Raw genomic sequence first — 15,339 nt, forward strand, 5'->3', positions numbered from 1 at the left:
CTACTGCAACACCAGCTGCAAGTAACACAGTGGAAGACGTGCCCCAAGCTGCATCTCCTGCCCTCCTGGCACCAAGGTGGGAGGTAACAGTGCAGCAAAAGACCCACACAGTGAGAGAGAGAGAGAGAGAGAGAGAGAAATCAAATGATTCAAATGCATTCTCTGCAGTGTCCTAATACAAAATGTTCACCTGAAAATACAAATATACTCATGCTTTTTCACTGCAGGTAGAAAATTTTAGAAAAAGACAAAACTATTGACACTACGATGGGTATTTATTAGAATTTCCTATCCAAAACCATAATTTACAAAGAGTTTCAGTAAACTCAAAGGAAGGTACAGCTGCTCAGCCACTGGACACCAATCCCTGCTGAAACTTTGCTGGAGTGTACTAACACTATGCCATACTTCACTGTAAAGGGCTTTGGAAACACAGAATAGGAAGCTGTAAAAACTCTGAGTATTGTCTGTGTCACAAAATACATAATTAAAGGCTATGTTTTGCTTCATATGCTTTACTGCATCTAAACAAGATCAAAAAACCAGTTAATGCCCAGGGCAAATAACTGGAAAAAGAAAAGCAGTTAAAACACATTACAACAAGCATTATTAATTCCCTTTTCTGTATATGTGCCATATGTATACCCCTGATTTTCTGAATTGCTATGTACATATTACATTTCAGAGTTTAAACACTTAGCAGAAAAGCTGGAGGAAAAAAGAGAGTATAAATTCAACATTAGTACTTACCCTTATATCTCCATTTACAGCTCTGGAAGTGTGATTAAATGCATGTGCAGGGTCTTTGTTGTAAACTTTAAGGAAAGATCGGTCTTGAATATTCCTGGAATTAAAGAATCAGCAATGACAACAGATGAAAGCAGTTTTATTTACTTTGTTGCCTGAATGTTTCAGGTAACAAACAAACATAGCAGGTCTGCAGTCAATCTATAAAAAGGAAAGTAAATGCCATAACTAAGACACACACAAACAAACAAGAGCCTACTTTGATTCTCTTTCCCATGGGAAGTATCATTCTTTCACTAGAACTCCACACCCATAAAAATTAGATAGTGTCAAGTTTCTTTCAAGATCCTGCCACAGAGTGAAAACACTTTGAAGACAATAGAACTTCAACATTTACACAGCATTCAAAAAGGATTTAGTTAATATTTATATATTTTATTGTGCACTCAGCCCACATAAATTTTTGCTATTCTAAGAAGCAAGAATATCAAAAGAAAAGCAGTCTTTCTAACTGTAATTATTTTTGAGGAAATTTTAATTATCAGTTTGTTCACAAAGCTGAAAAAAATCCACAAAAGCTAAAAATTCAGTAGTAGATAAATTCTTCCTCTAAACCTTATCTATTATAAAGACAGTTTTAAAAAAGAAAAAGTGTCAGAGAAACAAATTAGCAAAAATTTTGATGAACGCTTACACAGAAATAGTTTAGATGAAAAGCCCTACAAGAATACTTTTGTTTAGGTTGGACTCTGCACTTTGTCTTTGATTAGTTAATTTGTTAACTATTGCATTTAGGAAAGAGATGACAGTTTTTTATTTTGTTTCAAGACTTACCTTCCAATAATTTTACAGCTTTGACACTTGCCCTGAGCTCTGCTGATTTCTGGTTCACATTTAATCAGTAGCAAAGCATCCAATCTATGCTCACTTACATCCTTTCAAAGCTGCGATTCCTTTCATTTCCCTGTAGTGATCTCTAGAGAATTTACTTACACATGTGACTGAATTCCTTTCCTCCAGGTGCAGCTACAAGTCTAGCGAACTGATCCTAATCACTTGGATTATAATTTAAAAATGAAAGGAAGGATTGTTGGGCAGGTCCAATTTCTTTCTTACAATGTCATATTACAATCAGTGATTGCTTTGACTGGGTAGCTAGTCAGAACTTGTGTTGCTGTTGTAGATGTCAAGTAGTTATTAAAGAAACCCCACAGCTTAAGAGAGAGATCAGTGTCTTGTGTTTAAGAACTGGAGGGCTGATGAGAAATTTAGTATTTATGAGTGTTTACTTGTAGACTGCATAGGAAAATAGCTACCTTGCAGCAAGTTCAAGTTCTTCAATTATTTACGGTAACATAAACTGTTTTCCATCTTGCAAATGTGACCCTTTTGCTTTGAGACCTGCACTGAGAGTCTCAGTTAACATTGTCTGCCTCAGACTTGGGACTATGTTCTTCTTGATACAAAGCAAGCTCTCTCATCTTCTGTTCAAGAAATGGCATATTATTCATTTAAATACATTTTATCTGCTGTCTTTTCTGATAGACTTTCTCATAGTCCGACGGCTATGAGACAGTACCTCAAACAACTAGAGTTTTTTAAAAGGCATTTTCCATAAATATTTCTTGTAGAAACATGACACAGTAAAGTAAAACATTGCTGCAAGGCAAAGCACCAAAATACTAGGCATTTGATCTTTGATATGAATGTATTTCACCTCGTGTTGCTATTCTAAGATAAACATTACTGATAACAGGTATATGTTACTGTACTTTTATTATTACTATAATTTGCATTATTGTAGCTCCCAGATGCCCTTGGCATGTTCAACGGCCTCACTGATCTGTATGTGCTGTGTAAACACTCCAGGCAGACAACTTTTCACCAGCAGACAAGGTGAACAGGAGTCACAAAAGACAACAGGATAGCTGCAGGAAGATAAGTGAACAAAAAGAACTCAGAAGATCATAGTCTCTCCAGCCAGAAGAGCAATAAACAAATTCTGGAACCACGGGCATGCTCTGAGTAGGCAGTGCAACAGAGAGAATGAGAAGGAGACCAACACAGTGGTTTTGCAGATGTCTGTGGATGACACCTTCCAAGCACATTAGAGGGCTGCCTGAGAGAGGGGGAAGGCACTTGTTTGAAAATTAAAGATGTAGCGTTCAAACTGGCATTATTCACCAAGTGGAAGCAGATGGCACTTGGTACTCAACAAGAAATGAAAAGTAGCATTGAAGTGTGCTTGGAGGAGCCCTCATAATGAAGACAAGTGGTTTAATGAGATGGAGAAGATACAGTCAGAGGACAAGTAAAAAATAAATGTATGCAGAACCGTCTGTTTGTCAAACCAGGAGAATGATCTTTGTTGCTTCATTTGAATGGGTAAGAGCAAGCAAGATTACCTATTACCTGTGCCAACTGCCAAGAAAAGACAATTACAGCAGTTGCTATTAAAAAATTGAAGAATTATGTGAGTGTTTTTTCTCTTTGTCATGGGAAATAAAAGGCAGTAAAATAGGGACATTCGGAGCAAAAATGTGATGTCTACACTAGATGCAGAGCCCTGAACCACTTTAAGAAAAAAGACTGGACTTAAGTAGAAAGACAGGTCTTTGTCCCCAGTGATAAAAAAGAAAAATTAAAAAAACCTCAATAAGAATAAGAAGAATAAGAGTAAGAATGAGGAGGAGGAGGAGGAGGCGGGGTGGAGAGGGGGAGATGGGGGAAGGAGTATGATGGCCTATTGCAAGTAATGCAAGGCACAGAAGAACATGGAGCAGCCTTTGAGGGAGATGGAGAGCTTAAAGACCTGACTGAAACTACCCTTTTTAAGGCAAAGAAAGAAGAGGATTGAAGGAAGACATGACAAACAAAGAAGAGAAAAAGGATGCTTCATCTGTTCTCTGAGGGGAGACACTGGCAAGATCTTCTGAAGAGAAAGGAACAGAAATGGAGAAATGGTGGTGGAAATTATTCACAGGTGGTGAAAATGCAGCTGGTAGTGCACGTGATGGATTCCATTAACCTGGAACTGCTGAGGTTTCCTAAGTGAGAAGGCTGGCAGAACTGAAGGAGGGGATTTTGTTATAGAGGAAGTCAGCTGGGTTGTGGGATTTCCTCTAGAAATGCTCTACAATACAGGCATAGGAACAGAGGAAGCAGATGTTGGGATTGAGCCAGGCCTGAGGTTGGCAGAGTGACACCTGCAATGGGAGCAAGAGAAAAAGAGGTGGAGTGGTAGTAGGATAATCAACAACAGCATTCTCAAGGGCATGAAGTCATAAACTGTTAGTCTGAAACTCAAGGGAAGATGGAGGGATAAAGGGAGAGAGAAAAAGCCAATGGGCTAAATGATGGTTGGCAATAATGCACTTGGTAACAGAGATGTAGTAACCCCTATCATGACTCAATCAGTTGATCTGATCTTGTGAATAAACTGTTTGATGTATAAGAAACTTGGGTACATGTTGAAAGGTGATGATGTTTGATGAAAAAAATCAGATGGGTCTTCACATAGATATTACAGTAGCCAAATGGGTGTGGCAGTCTGCAAAGCAAATAAGATTAAAAGAAACTGAAATCCAAGAGACTAGCTAATGACAAGACACTGGACAGACAGCCTGAGGTAAGCAAGACAGAGGTGAGAAAATGGAGTGTGGTGCTGTTTGGAGATTAAGAATAGGAATGGGGGAATTGGATGGGGAAGGGCTAGAAAAGCTCCAACTTGCTCCTTTAACTACAGCATGGTAAGGAGGAACACCTTAGCCATAGGATCTCCAGAAGAAACAAGGCAGCAGTGGACTTGCACCACAATTTTTTTCCTGCATTAGTGGCAGACTAGCAGAGAGCAAACAGCCTTTCTGCTTTCTCCTTCATCTTCTTATGCTCCTCTGTCCATTTTTATCACAGTTTATTTATAAAGTGTAACATGTCTGAGGCAGACATGTTTTTTATGCATGTTATTTATGCATGTTATTTATGCATGACTTGGGACTTTCTAGGGACCCTGAGACCCTGGAACTTCTGCTGAAGAAACCTGATTAATTAAAAAGCTGCACTCCCACAAAATAAAGGATAGAACGATGAACCATATATTGATCAAGCTCTGAATCAGTGAAGGGAAGTGAGCGCATCAGTTGCCACATCCTGACATATAACAGGAAGGTGGTGGGGCTGCAGCAGTGTTCACCAGTGCCACAAAGCTTTGGCTGTGTTAGATGGCTCAACTGCCACTGTTGTGAGGACATCAGTGACATTCATGTTTTCTGCTTCAGGCTTATGAGATCAGGCTTTGCATTTCCAGCAAAGAAACAATCTAGCTTTTTTTGTGAATGTTTATTCTGTATTCTGTATTTTAAATGATTGTGTCTCTGTTAAAATTCAATAAACATATTAAATATGTGAACCTTTGTATATTACACAAATATTTCAACAAGGCATGCCATTTATCAGTGGCTTGTGCAATGGATATTGCACCTACAGCTAAAGGCATTGTCAGACCAGACCTCCTGGATTACTCAGATACCACTGAACATGCCTTTATGTGTCAGGCCACTCTCTGTCAGATACTTATCAACCCATTCCTTTCTTTTCTATAAGTGCACAACAAAACAAAAACCACAAAAAACCTCAACCCCACGAAACCAGTAGCCGTAATTCCATGTCTTACCTCACATCACACAATTCATAGTATATGTTTCTGCTCTCATCCTTGATGTAAATAGCGACACTGGGCGATTCCAGCATTTTCATTGTCAGCTGCTGGGGGAAGGCACTTACAAAAAGGGCACGAATTGTGTCTGTGCTTGTGATTTCATTCGGCATCCTCAACTGCTTTGTTTCATCTCCATACTGAAGATATAATACACCTGCAAGCAAATGTAATAGGAAGATATATATTCTTAAATGCACAGTAATGATCTGGTTTCAAAGTCTGTGTGGAACACAGACCAAGCCCATAATGAAAAGAGAAGAATCAACTCACACTCTTTAAAAAATAAAGCACATATGTAATTTTCCTTTTAAACAGACTATTGGAATAGAGCACAGAACAATGATATGGTTTGGCCTTGATAAATGTGCTAGTCCCAGTACTGAGATGCCTCTTATTGTACTTCAGTTAGATAAATCAGAAGTTTACCTTATGAATCCTAATGGAAAATCTCAAACACACCAAGTTTGCTCTGTATTGGAAGTTGTTGGTAAATCACAAGATACTTTTCTAAAAAGTAGCAGAGGAAGAAATGTATACTTTAATAGTACTCAGCTTTCCTTATACATAACCTCACACTTATCAAATTTTAATTTTAGCACAAGGAATTTTATATTCACAGTTCAATTTGCTGGCATTATATAGCATAAAGCCTCAGGTGAAACTCCCGACAGGAGTAAAACTGAGGTACCCCACAAAAAACAAGAGCAAATTTGGAACCTTTCAGTTTTACAGAACAGTTAATAATCATGCTTAGTACTCAGGGAGAAACATAAGCAATCTTAGATGCTGAATTGCAAAATATGGACATTTTCATTCACTCAACACAGAGCACCTTTCTGATATAGCTATTTACAGTGAATGAGAGGCCATGATACGCTCAATAATGGAGAGAAACATGAATAATGCAGACCAGGGACTGAGGGAAGGGATACAAAGCAATTCTTACATGATGCCTGTGTTGGCCCTGCCAGGCCTATGCTGAGTCCTGCAAAACCCGCAGGTGCCTGTACTCCACTGGCCAGTGCTGCATGAGTCTGGCTCATGAGCATTGCTACAGCCCAGTCCCATGCCATTGTGACCTCCAAAGCCCTCCAAGGACTAAAGTACTCAGGAAGAGCCATCTCAATCAACAGAAGAAATCAATCTGTACTCGGTAGAGTAGATGAACTCTAACCATGCTGGGTCTGGCTCCTAAAGAAAACCAAAAGATCTTCTCACGAGCATCTCCAATGTGGGAAGGTTTATTAGGACCTGCACAGCAGGAAACAAGCTGCCACAGGACTGCAAATAAACTCAGCAATTTACTGGGATGTACAGCACTAGGGAGTAGATTCAGAAGCAAGTGTTCAGCTGAACTACTTTGGATACAAGGAAATGGGGACTGGTAAGCCCAGCTAAATGCACTATGCTGTTTCTGAGCCATCCCAGTGGCTCTATACAGCACTGAATTGTCCCAGAAGGAAACACCTTTACTGTCTTGCTGTCTGTATAAGATGGAGCAAGTACAGCTTCCACAGTGGTGTAAAAAGATGGCAGATCACAGAATGGCTGATGCTGAAAGGCACCTCTGGAGGTCATCTGGTCCACTCCCACCCCACTCAAACAGGGACAGCTACAGCCACTTGTGCAGAACCATGTCCAGACAGTTTTTGTACACCTTCTAGAATGGAGACTCTGCAGCCTTTTTGGGAAACTTGTGTCAGTGCTTGGTGAATCTCACAGTGAAGAAGGGTTTCCTGGTATTAGGGGGAATCTCATGTTTTATTTGGTGATTATTGTCTTTGGCCTTCTCACTGGACATGAATAAAGAGAGCCTGGTTCTTCTTTTCCCCCTCCCTTCAGGTTCTTTTGCACATTGATGACATCGCTGCCCTTGAGTCCTCCCTTCTCCCAGCTGAAGAATCCCAGCTCTCTCAACCTGTCAGAGCAAAGAGGCTCCAACCAAGTTAATAATTCTTGTGATCCTCTACTGGATTCTGTTCAAGCTTGAGAAGATTCTGTGCTGCCAGGCCTTTGTATCGACCATAATTAACACAGGTGGGCTAAAGTCTGGCAGAGCATTTTACACAACCTGAATTCACCACATCAGTTCAGTATGGATGCACTGCTCTCCCATGACCAATATAATCAGGAGGGTTGGGAACACAAGGCCCTCAGTGCAGTTGCCATCAGCAAATCTCAGCAAATCACAGAATTTAGATGGTAAGTCAGTGAGTCACACTTGAAAGTCACCAGCAACAGGCCAGGCAGTTTATGGTGCTGAGATACAAACATGGAGCAATGGAAAAAGCTGAGGTTATAGAATACGAAGGCAATTAATGAAAAGAAGAGAAGGTATTTCAAGCTAAGGTGAGCCCCATCTCCCCTTAGTCTTTAATATTTTTGTCCCTACATGGTTCATAATTGCTATAAAGGAAGGCAGAAACAGTCAGATGTTCCTACAGTCAGTTGGTAGATAATTGTGCTTGCACTTAGGAAAGGAAGATGCTAACTTTCCTGAATACTAAATAGACTACTCAGCATTACCCAACTATTATTTAATATTAGGCTGCTTTTACAAAATAAAGCTGTTAACTTAATCTTCATATTAATATCAAGAGCTGATACCTCTTTATTCGTTAATATGGCAATCAAACCTTATATGAATCCTACTACAAATTTCCATTTTCCTTTGTCTGGAAAAAATTTTCAGACTGCAATTAAACTAGTTTTCTTTCAAAGACTGAGAGGAGTTTTCCTATGACTTTTATTTTTAATGCTAATATTAAATGAGCTATTAAACTATTTTCATATTTTTTATTATAATTTCAGACATCATTTATTTCTTTATGTTCTTCTAGGTAAAACTGTCTTTTTAGTGCTCAAATATTCTATGCAGCTGAACACTCTTTAGGATTCGGAAACTAACTATATTTGTAAAAAAAATTAAACAAGTTAATGATTGCATTTATTTCACTTTTCCAAGATGGCATGCAAAGATACTCATTTTTGATGATAGCTTTCAGTTCTTTTGAAGAACACAAGGAACCTTCTATGTTTTGGCATTTAAATTTTCTTAGATGTAGTGGAAAAAAAAGAAAAATTTTTTCTAGCAAAAAAGACAAGCTTTGCATATCAGCTTTGCAGTTGGGTGTGACTTTCTTTTCTCCCCAGTTTAAAAGTTAGTGCAAAATTTAGAAATCCTAGTTTTGAATTTCAGAACATTAAAACCACACTCAATATGGAACTACTGAAACCATTAATACAGAATAAGTGGCAAAGTTGAAAAATCTTCCTTACACACAAGCCGAAATCATTGTAGAACACTCTTGATTCTGCCTGTGCTTCAACGCTCCCACAAAATACTGATCCAAAGCAAAATCACAGTTGTCCTTGAATCTTGAATTTTCAAAGCAAATATGCATATTTTGCCTTAAAACAGACAGCTTAAACATACAAATTGGAGAAATGTTTTGGCCCCTATCTCAGCCTGAGAGAGCAAAAATATTTTTCAAAATCATAATAAATTATTTTTTTCTTTATTCTCCTCTAAATCACATGCCCTTAAAAAAAAAACTACTGCCTTTCCTTTTGAGTTATCTGATCCAAATCATGATACAGCAATGCTTTAGGGCATTTCCTATTTGACAGAACTAACTGCTCACTTCTAAAAATCCCTTTTTGAGCATGACAAAACAAAGACACTCAAAATCCATTAGTTAAAATCATTCACAATATTTTTCTTTGACACATTGCCCAGGTGAAATTCTGAACACCAACAATACCCACAGGTTTCACTTCATGTAAGCTGATGGAGCTCTGAGGCGTGTTTTACCTTCAGTTCAAAATCACTCCCATGGAGACTAAAGCAAAAAGAAATTCAATATAACTTAGGCATGGTTTTTGTTATGGCACTGAACATATGTCAGTAAAGCTGCTGGAAAGACAATTAAACACAAGAGATGTTCCTGTCTCTACGTACCCTCAAGTCCCCCTTTGCACTTACTTATGCTTCTGTTATAATGGAGTCACCTAAAACATAGAGATTGTGCCCATTTTTATTCAACACAAACCAAAGAGGACTATGAAATTCCCTGCTACTCCAGGACAACATGTGTGAAGATGACTGTGAATGAGGTAAAGGACAACACACAGCAATTTTGAAAGTGCATGTCACATAATGCTGTAGCTCCCATTTCCAAGAGCTCTGAGGTACCGCCAGCCCTGCACTGTCCTACAGCTACAACACAAACTGTAATGTTAAGCCATCCCCTTTGTCACGTAGTGTAACTTAGCTGCAGAAATACCTCTGGAATTTTTGGTCATTCTTCTCCCTACAAGCAACAGACCACAGACTTAAACGCAGGCCACAGCAGAAAACATTTACATGTAGGCCTTAGTAACATAAGCCTTGTAACAAATTGCTTCACAACATTCCTGTCAACAAAGAGGTATGTTTTATATAAGGGAAATTAAACACCCAAGAGGCAAAAGAACATGTTCAAAGAAAGGTTTACACACATCAAACCCAGATCTGATGATGATCCTGTGAACATGCCACATGACTGCCCTTTCCTTCCCTACACACAGAGCTCTTTCAAAACACAGTATTTTCTGCTGCCTCTTTATCAATACTCAGTGGCAGGATGTGCACAATATTTCATCATTTCTTTCAGGGATGATCTACATGAAACACAACACAGTGCAATGAAAGATGCAGAGTTAACCTGACTTGGTGGCTGATCCCATCAAGGCTGGGTTGGGGTGCCCAGCACAGCCTTCCTATGCCTTCAGTCAGCACAGCTCTGAGCTCAGGCACACACACACGTTCACAGGTGTACAGCTCAGACAGTGCTGCTGGGCTGCAAAACCCACTTGCTGAGGAGCTGAGGACACCCCCTCAGAGTGTGATGGTGAATCTCACCTGAACACACGGGGTCTAGGCTGGCTTTAGAGCAAGGAGCTGCATAACCACAATAGGGTTGCACAGCACCCATACTGGTAAGGCCATAACTCCTGAGTTACAACTGGTAAAAGTTTACTCCTTATGGCAAGAGCTAATGTCATACAGGTGTGAGGAAACCACCCAGCTCACATCTCTCAGCTCCTTCATCACATACACGGTGCTGACCTAACCCTGACTAAGCACCACGTTATCGTGATTATATTGCTAACAATGATCTCTCCATGCAGGGCAGCTTACATACTCAGAACCACCTTAATCACAATTAGCTTTTGTTTAAAGAACAAAAATTATCTTTAGAAATTCATTATTTAAGGGAGGAAAGTTAAATTCCTTTAATATTAATAAATATAAAACAAGAATAAGTAAAAAAACAAGATTGTGTCCTCTTCTGTGACCTTTAAAAGTATATGTTAATTCTCTCAAACAATGTATTTTAAATGGAAAAATACAATTTCTTACATAATTCTCTTATAAGGAAATTCTCTTTCTTATGAGGAAAACGTAAAAGCTGAGGCAGAAAAATAACTCTTCAGTGTTATGAATAAAATACAGTTAAAGCTTACATCTGAATTCATAAGTTTCTTTTCTGTGAAGCTACAGGACTCCCTCTCTGTAGGCAAGATGTCTTGCAAATTTCTGCACTGAAGTATCTTACTGGCATTTGGCAATACCTTAATCCAGTTGAAGAAAAGTATTAACTAATGATAAAAATCTGTATTTGGCTGGTGTAGCATGCTTGGGTGCTGGAGCATCGAAACCTTCCCAGAGAACCAAAAACCACCAGCATGAACAAGACACTCCTACTCTCTTCCAACACAGCTATTGTACATATCCTATGGATACTCTGTGTTGAATCTGAAAATTTCCAGTAATAGTAAAGCTGGTTAAACTACAGCAATCAATGCATTGGGAGCTCTGGACCTTGTTGAAATACAAGGTGCAAAGCAAGGTATAACTAAACTGGGGAAAACACCATTAGAATAGTTTCACTCTTTACCCCTAACCATCAGTTAACCACATCTTTTTGAGAAGATGGGCAATCTTTGTCTTTTCATGCTGCTTTAGCTTGATCTTCCGCTATAAGTCCATTGAGTCACTGTCTCTGTCTGGACATTCCCTCATGCTGAAGTCAGCAGCAATGGTAACAAGCAAAACTGAGAAAAAGCATCCTTGTTTCTCACTTACATTTATGTCAAATCATTACTTAAGACTTGCATGACTTTTAAAAGCTAAGGATAATCTTTGAAGTCTCAATGATAACTGTTTTTGTTGGGCCCAGGCTTTTCCCCAAAAGTACCTTTAAAAAGTTCCTTTAAAATTTTAATTTCTTTTTGCTAAGATTTCAAGATACTTCCATTTTTTCTTTGCTTTTGACAAAATTGTCATATATTAGACTGTAAGGATGGCATAGGGACATATTGTTCTCTGCTCCCCATCCCTCCTTCCCTGTGACTATCTAATAAACAGAGCAAATGCATCACCAAATTCTGCCAAAGTTATGCAGACACAAGTTTATTACAGTAACAACTCTTGCAGCATGGAAGAAATTCCTCAATATGAAGTTCTTACTTTCCATATACTCAAGACTTAACTCTCCTATTTCACCACACAGTTTCAACTAGGCTGAGGTCATTGCCATGATCTTTGTGGTATTTCTAGCCTGAAGCTCTCATAATAACTTCTGTTAGTACTCCCTCCTGAAAATCTGTCCTCCACATTCAGAAAATATTCTATAAATATACTTAGCTGTCTTCAAGTACTAAGAGAATAAAAAAGTAGATATTTTAATGAATAAAAGCAATTACTTATTTTATTTATTTTTTGCACAATAGTCTGAAGGTATTTGTTCAAGGTATTAAGTTGTTTGATAACAGTTTCAATAAAAACAGGAACAGTTTAATTTAGTCCACTATTAAATTTTACTGCTATTTCATTCTTCTCTGCTACTTACAGTGGCTTGCAATAATTTGTTACTTAATGAAAAAGACAGATGGAAAACTCAGTAGTCACATAAATTTCCTACCAAAATGTTATGAAAATAAAGATTTTTAACTGCCACTGAAATACTACCACTTTTCTACACACAAATCCATTCAGCTGGCTAAGAAGAGTAAGTGAAAATCAAAAAGAAAATGCACAACTTTTTTTACCTGAAGAAAACGCAGTATTTTCCCCATCTGATTCCTGATAAAACCTGTGAAAAAAACCTACCACCAAAAGGCAACTTTGTCCATATACCTCTATCAGCAAGTCCATCTACTGTGAACAGTTACTTCTATCATCTAGAGATTCTGAGAGAACATTGCAGTTTAACCTAGTTCCCCAGGTGTAAATCTGGCAGGATGTCTTTTGGACAATAATTGCATTCTGTTGCACAGAATAGCCCAACTGACCATACGGTGACTTTTTCACACTCAAAACTGACAAAACAATGCCAGCAAACTTGGAAGAACACAAAACCCCTACGATACTGAATGAAAAAATACTTATAACTGAACAACTCAGTGAGATGAACGAGAAGTTTCATATGTACCAGAGCTATTTTTCAGAGCACCCCCACAGGCTCTGCCATGCTGCATTTACTGCAGTTCACATTCACCAGCTTAGCACAGTAAACTCAGAGAACTCCACACACAAAGGGACAGGACATGCCAATACAGGCTCTGCTTTAGTCCACCAAAAGCTGAACCCCTGACCTCTGAAGGAGCCAGTAAGTCATGGCTGGCTCCCAACCAAAGGTGCCAAGCTGACCAGTACAGTTTCCAAGGATGTGCCTGCCAAAGACTACACAGACACGTGAAGCATTTAAGGCTGTACTTGACTGTAGTCAAGTCCTTCACATAGGGGCATTTTTGTTAGTAACTTTTAAATGGGAAAAAGCAAAAAAGACAAGAAAATATCAATTCAATTTCTTGGAATACTTGTTCTTCCTCTTGAATAAACATGAAGAAAGAGAGATCCTACCCAATTATATTTCCTTTGTGTATAAATCAGCTATATCAAACTCATTTAAGTAATAACTATTTTTATAAACTCTGTTTTTCAGTACTAAACAAGGTACAATTGATGTGTTCAAGTGCAGAATGTGACCATTTTAATAATCCATAGCCATGAAGCATTAAAGTCATGTAGGCCATGCATGCCTTTGTAATTTTTCTCCATTTACCAAATGGTCTGTATTTACAGCAGGAATTCTCTTCAATACTTCTGAAGTTATTTCATTTCTAGGAAGTTCACTACTGTGAGTAGCAAATTTAGGGGTTGAGCTAGCAGCATTTAAGAGCATAGCTGGTTACGGTACCACACCAAAAATTCACCTCTCTGGGCTCTAACAAACAGCTTGACCTTGTGTGAAGTCCTCACAAGCTACTTTCGACAGGATCTCGCAACCAAGACCTTAGTTTGCATGATTAAGAAGAAGAATGCCAAGAGGCCATTTCCTAGACTCATTCCAATTTGTCATTTTCTTTCATGTATTGGGGAACCAAAACTGGACACAGTGCAACCTCACAAATGGTGAGAAGAGAGGAATAATCACTTCCCTTGACCCGCTGGCTAAATTTTTCTTATAGACAGCTGTGCAGTTTTCCCTTGCTGCAAGGACATGCTGCTAACACACAGTGACCTTGTTATCATACCCTAAAACCTTTCTGCAAAGCTGCTACCAAGCCAACCTGTCCTTGCCAGTATTGTTGCAGGGCTGTTCTGTCCCTGATGAAAGGCTGCATTTGCCTCTCTGGAGTTTCATGAAGTTCCTGCTAGTCCATCTCTCTGGCTCACTGGGTCCTGGTGAAGTGGCCATCTGACTATTCAGCACATTGAATGCTCTCTCAAACTTAAGTGTCAGATTTGACCCTACTGCTGGTTCATTCCATCCCAAAAACAAGGTTTCTGATGTCAAAAACCACTGGCCCCAGAATCCAGCTGACACTGTTTCACAGCTAAAACCCAACTGCCAATTACACACCCTGAAGGCCACCCCTACCTCCTCCACGTGGCTATGAGGAGGTTATGAGAGATATGAAAGGCCTCGTTAAAGCCAAGATAAACAACATCCACGCTCTGCCCTCATACCCACAGATGGTCTATTCATCACAGAAGGTAATTGGGCAAAGCAATGGTACAAGCACCTATCTCTTATGAAGCAGTTGAGTAGTTTAAAAAAAAAATCCAGAAGGGCTCCCATCTTTACAGCTGCTCCGACCATTGCCCCTCTTGTCCCAAGAGAGCACCCTAATCAGCAGGCTCTCAAAAAGCTTCTGATGCAGTGATTACCCTGCTTGAATTGGGTACTCTTCTGTAGCCAGAAATGCAGAAAAGAGAGAGGGAACAAGAACTAATACAAGAGACAGCCTTATATGATACCACGAGATGACATTATTTCCCTCTGGGAACAGAAAACTAAACTTAGATCCAGCATAGTAATTATGCATTAAAATCACTACCTAAATATATAAACAGTATTGGAAGCAATGATTAAATCCAAGAGCTGTCCTCATTCAGGGACTTGCTGTCAGCCTTGGCAGCAAATCCTAAATACAATGTGCTGAGGGACAGGCTATGCTTCTCTCCTTGGCCTAAGTCTTACACTGCTTACAGTGCATGGAATTGCAATACACTTTTTTCCTTTGCATGCCCATGTCAAATGGCAGGCTCTGATATTTGTATGACTTACTGTATTAGAGGTAGACTTACAAATTTTACCTAACACAAAAATTAGATCAGATTTATCCAAGTGATAACTCCTGTGCTAGATACACCCCATGGGATAGCTCCATCTGGCCTCCTACTTTTCCCTGTAAAAGGAGGCCTGTACAAGCTACTCCAGCTGCCAGATCTGTCTTCCAGCAGACACCAAATGCTGAAGGCTCAAATTGCTGCTGCTAAATCAGAACATGAAGAGATGGTAGAGCTGGATAAAGACATTACA

At 39.1% G+C, this 15,339-nt stretch overlaps 1 protein-coding gene across 11 annotated transcripts in view; it reads right to left on the minus strand.

Annotated features, from left to right (window-relative positions):
• Positions 1–15,339, minus strand: part of KIAA1217 — a 353,656-nt gene that overhangs the window by 70,683 nt on the left and 267,634 nt on the right. For all 11 annotated transcript variants that reach the window (XR_014590269.1, XM_083862710.1, XM_083862713.1 and 8 more), the window contains 2 exons: positions 5,420–5,618; positions 751–844 (listed from right to left, as the gene is read on the minus strand). Coding sequence is in view for 10 of the 11 variants with exons in the window: in XM_083862710.1 (XP_083718836.1) it covers positions 751–844; positions 5,420–5,618 (293 nt within the window). In the remaining variant the exon portion in view is untranslated. The remainder of the gene's footprint in view (positions 1–750; positions 845–5,419; positions 5,619–15,339) is intronic.

The sequence above is a fragment of the Zosterops lateralis genome, assembly GCF_965231275.1.
Source record: "Zosterops lateralis genome assembly, chromosome: 1".
NCBI lineage: Eukaryota > Metazoa > Chordata > Aves > Passeriformes > Zosteropidae > Zosterops > Zosterops lateralis.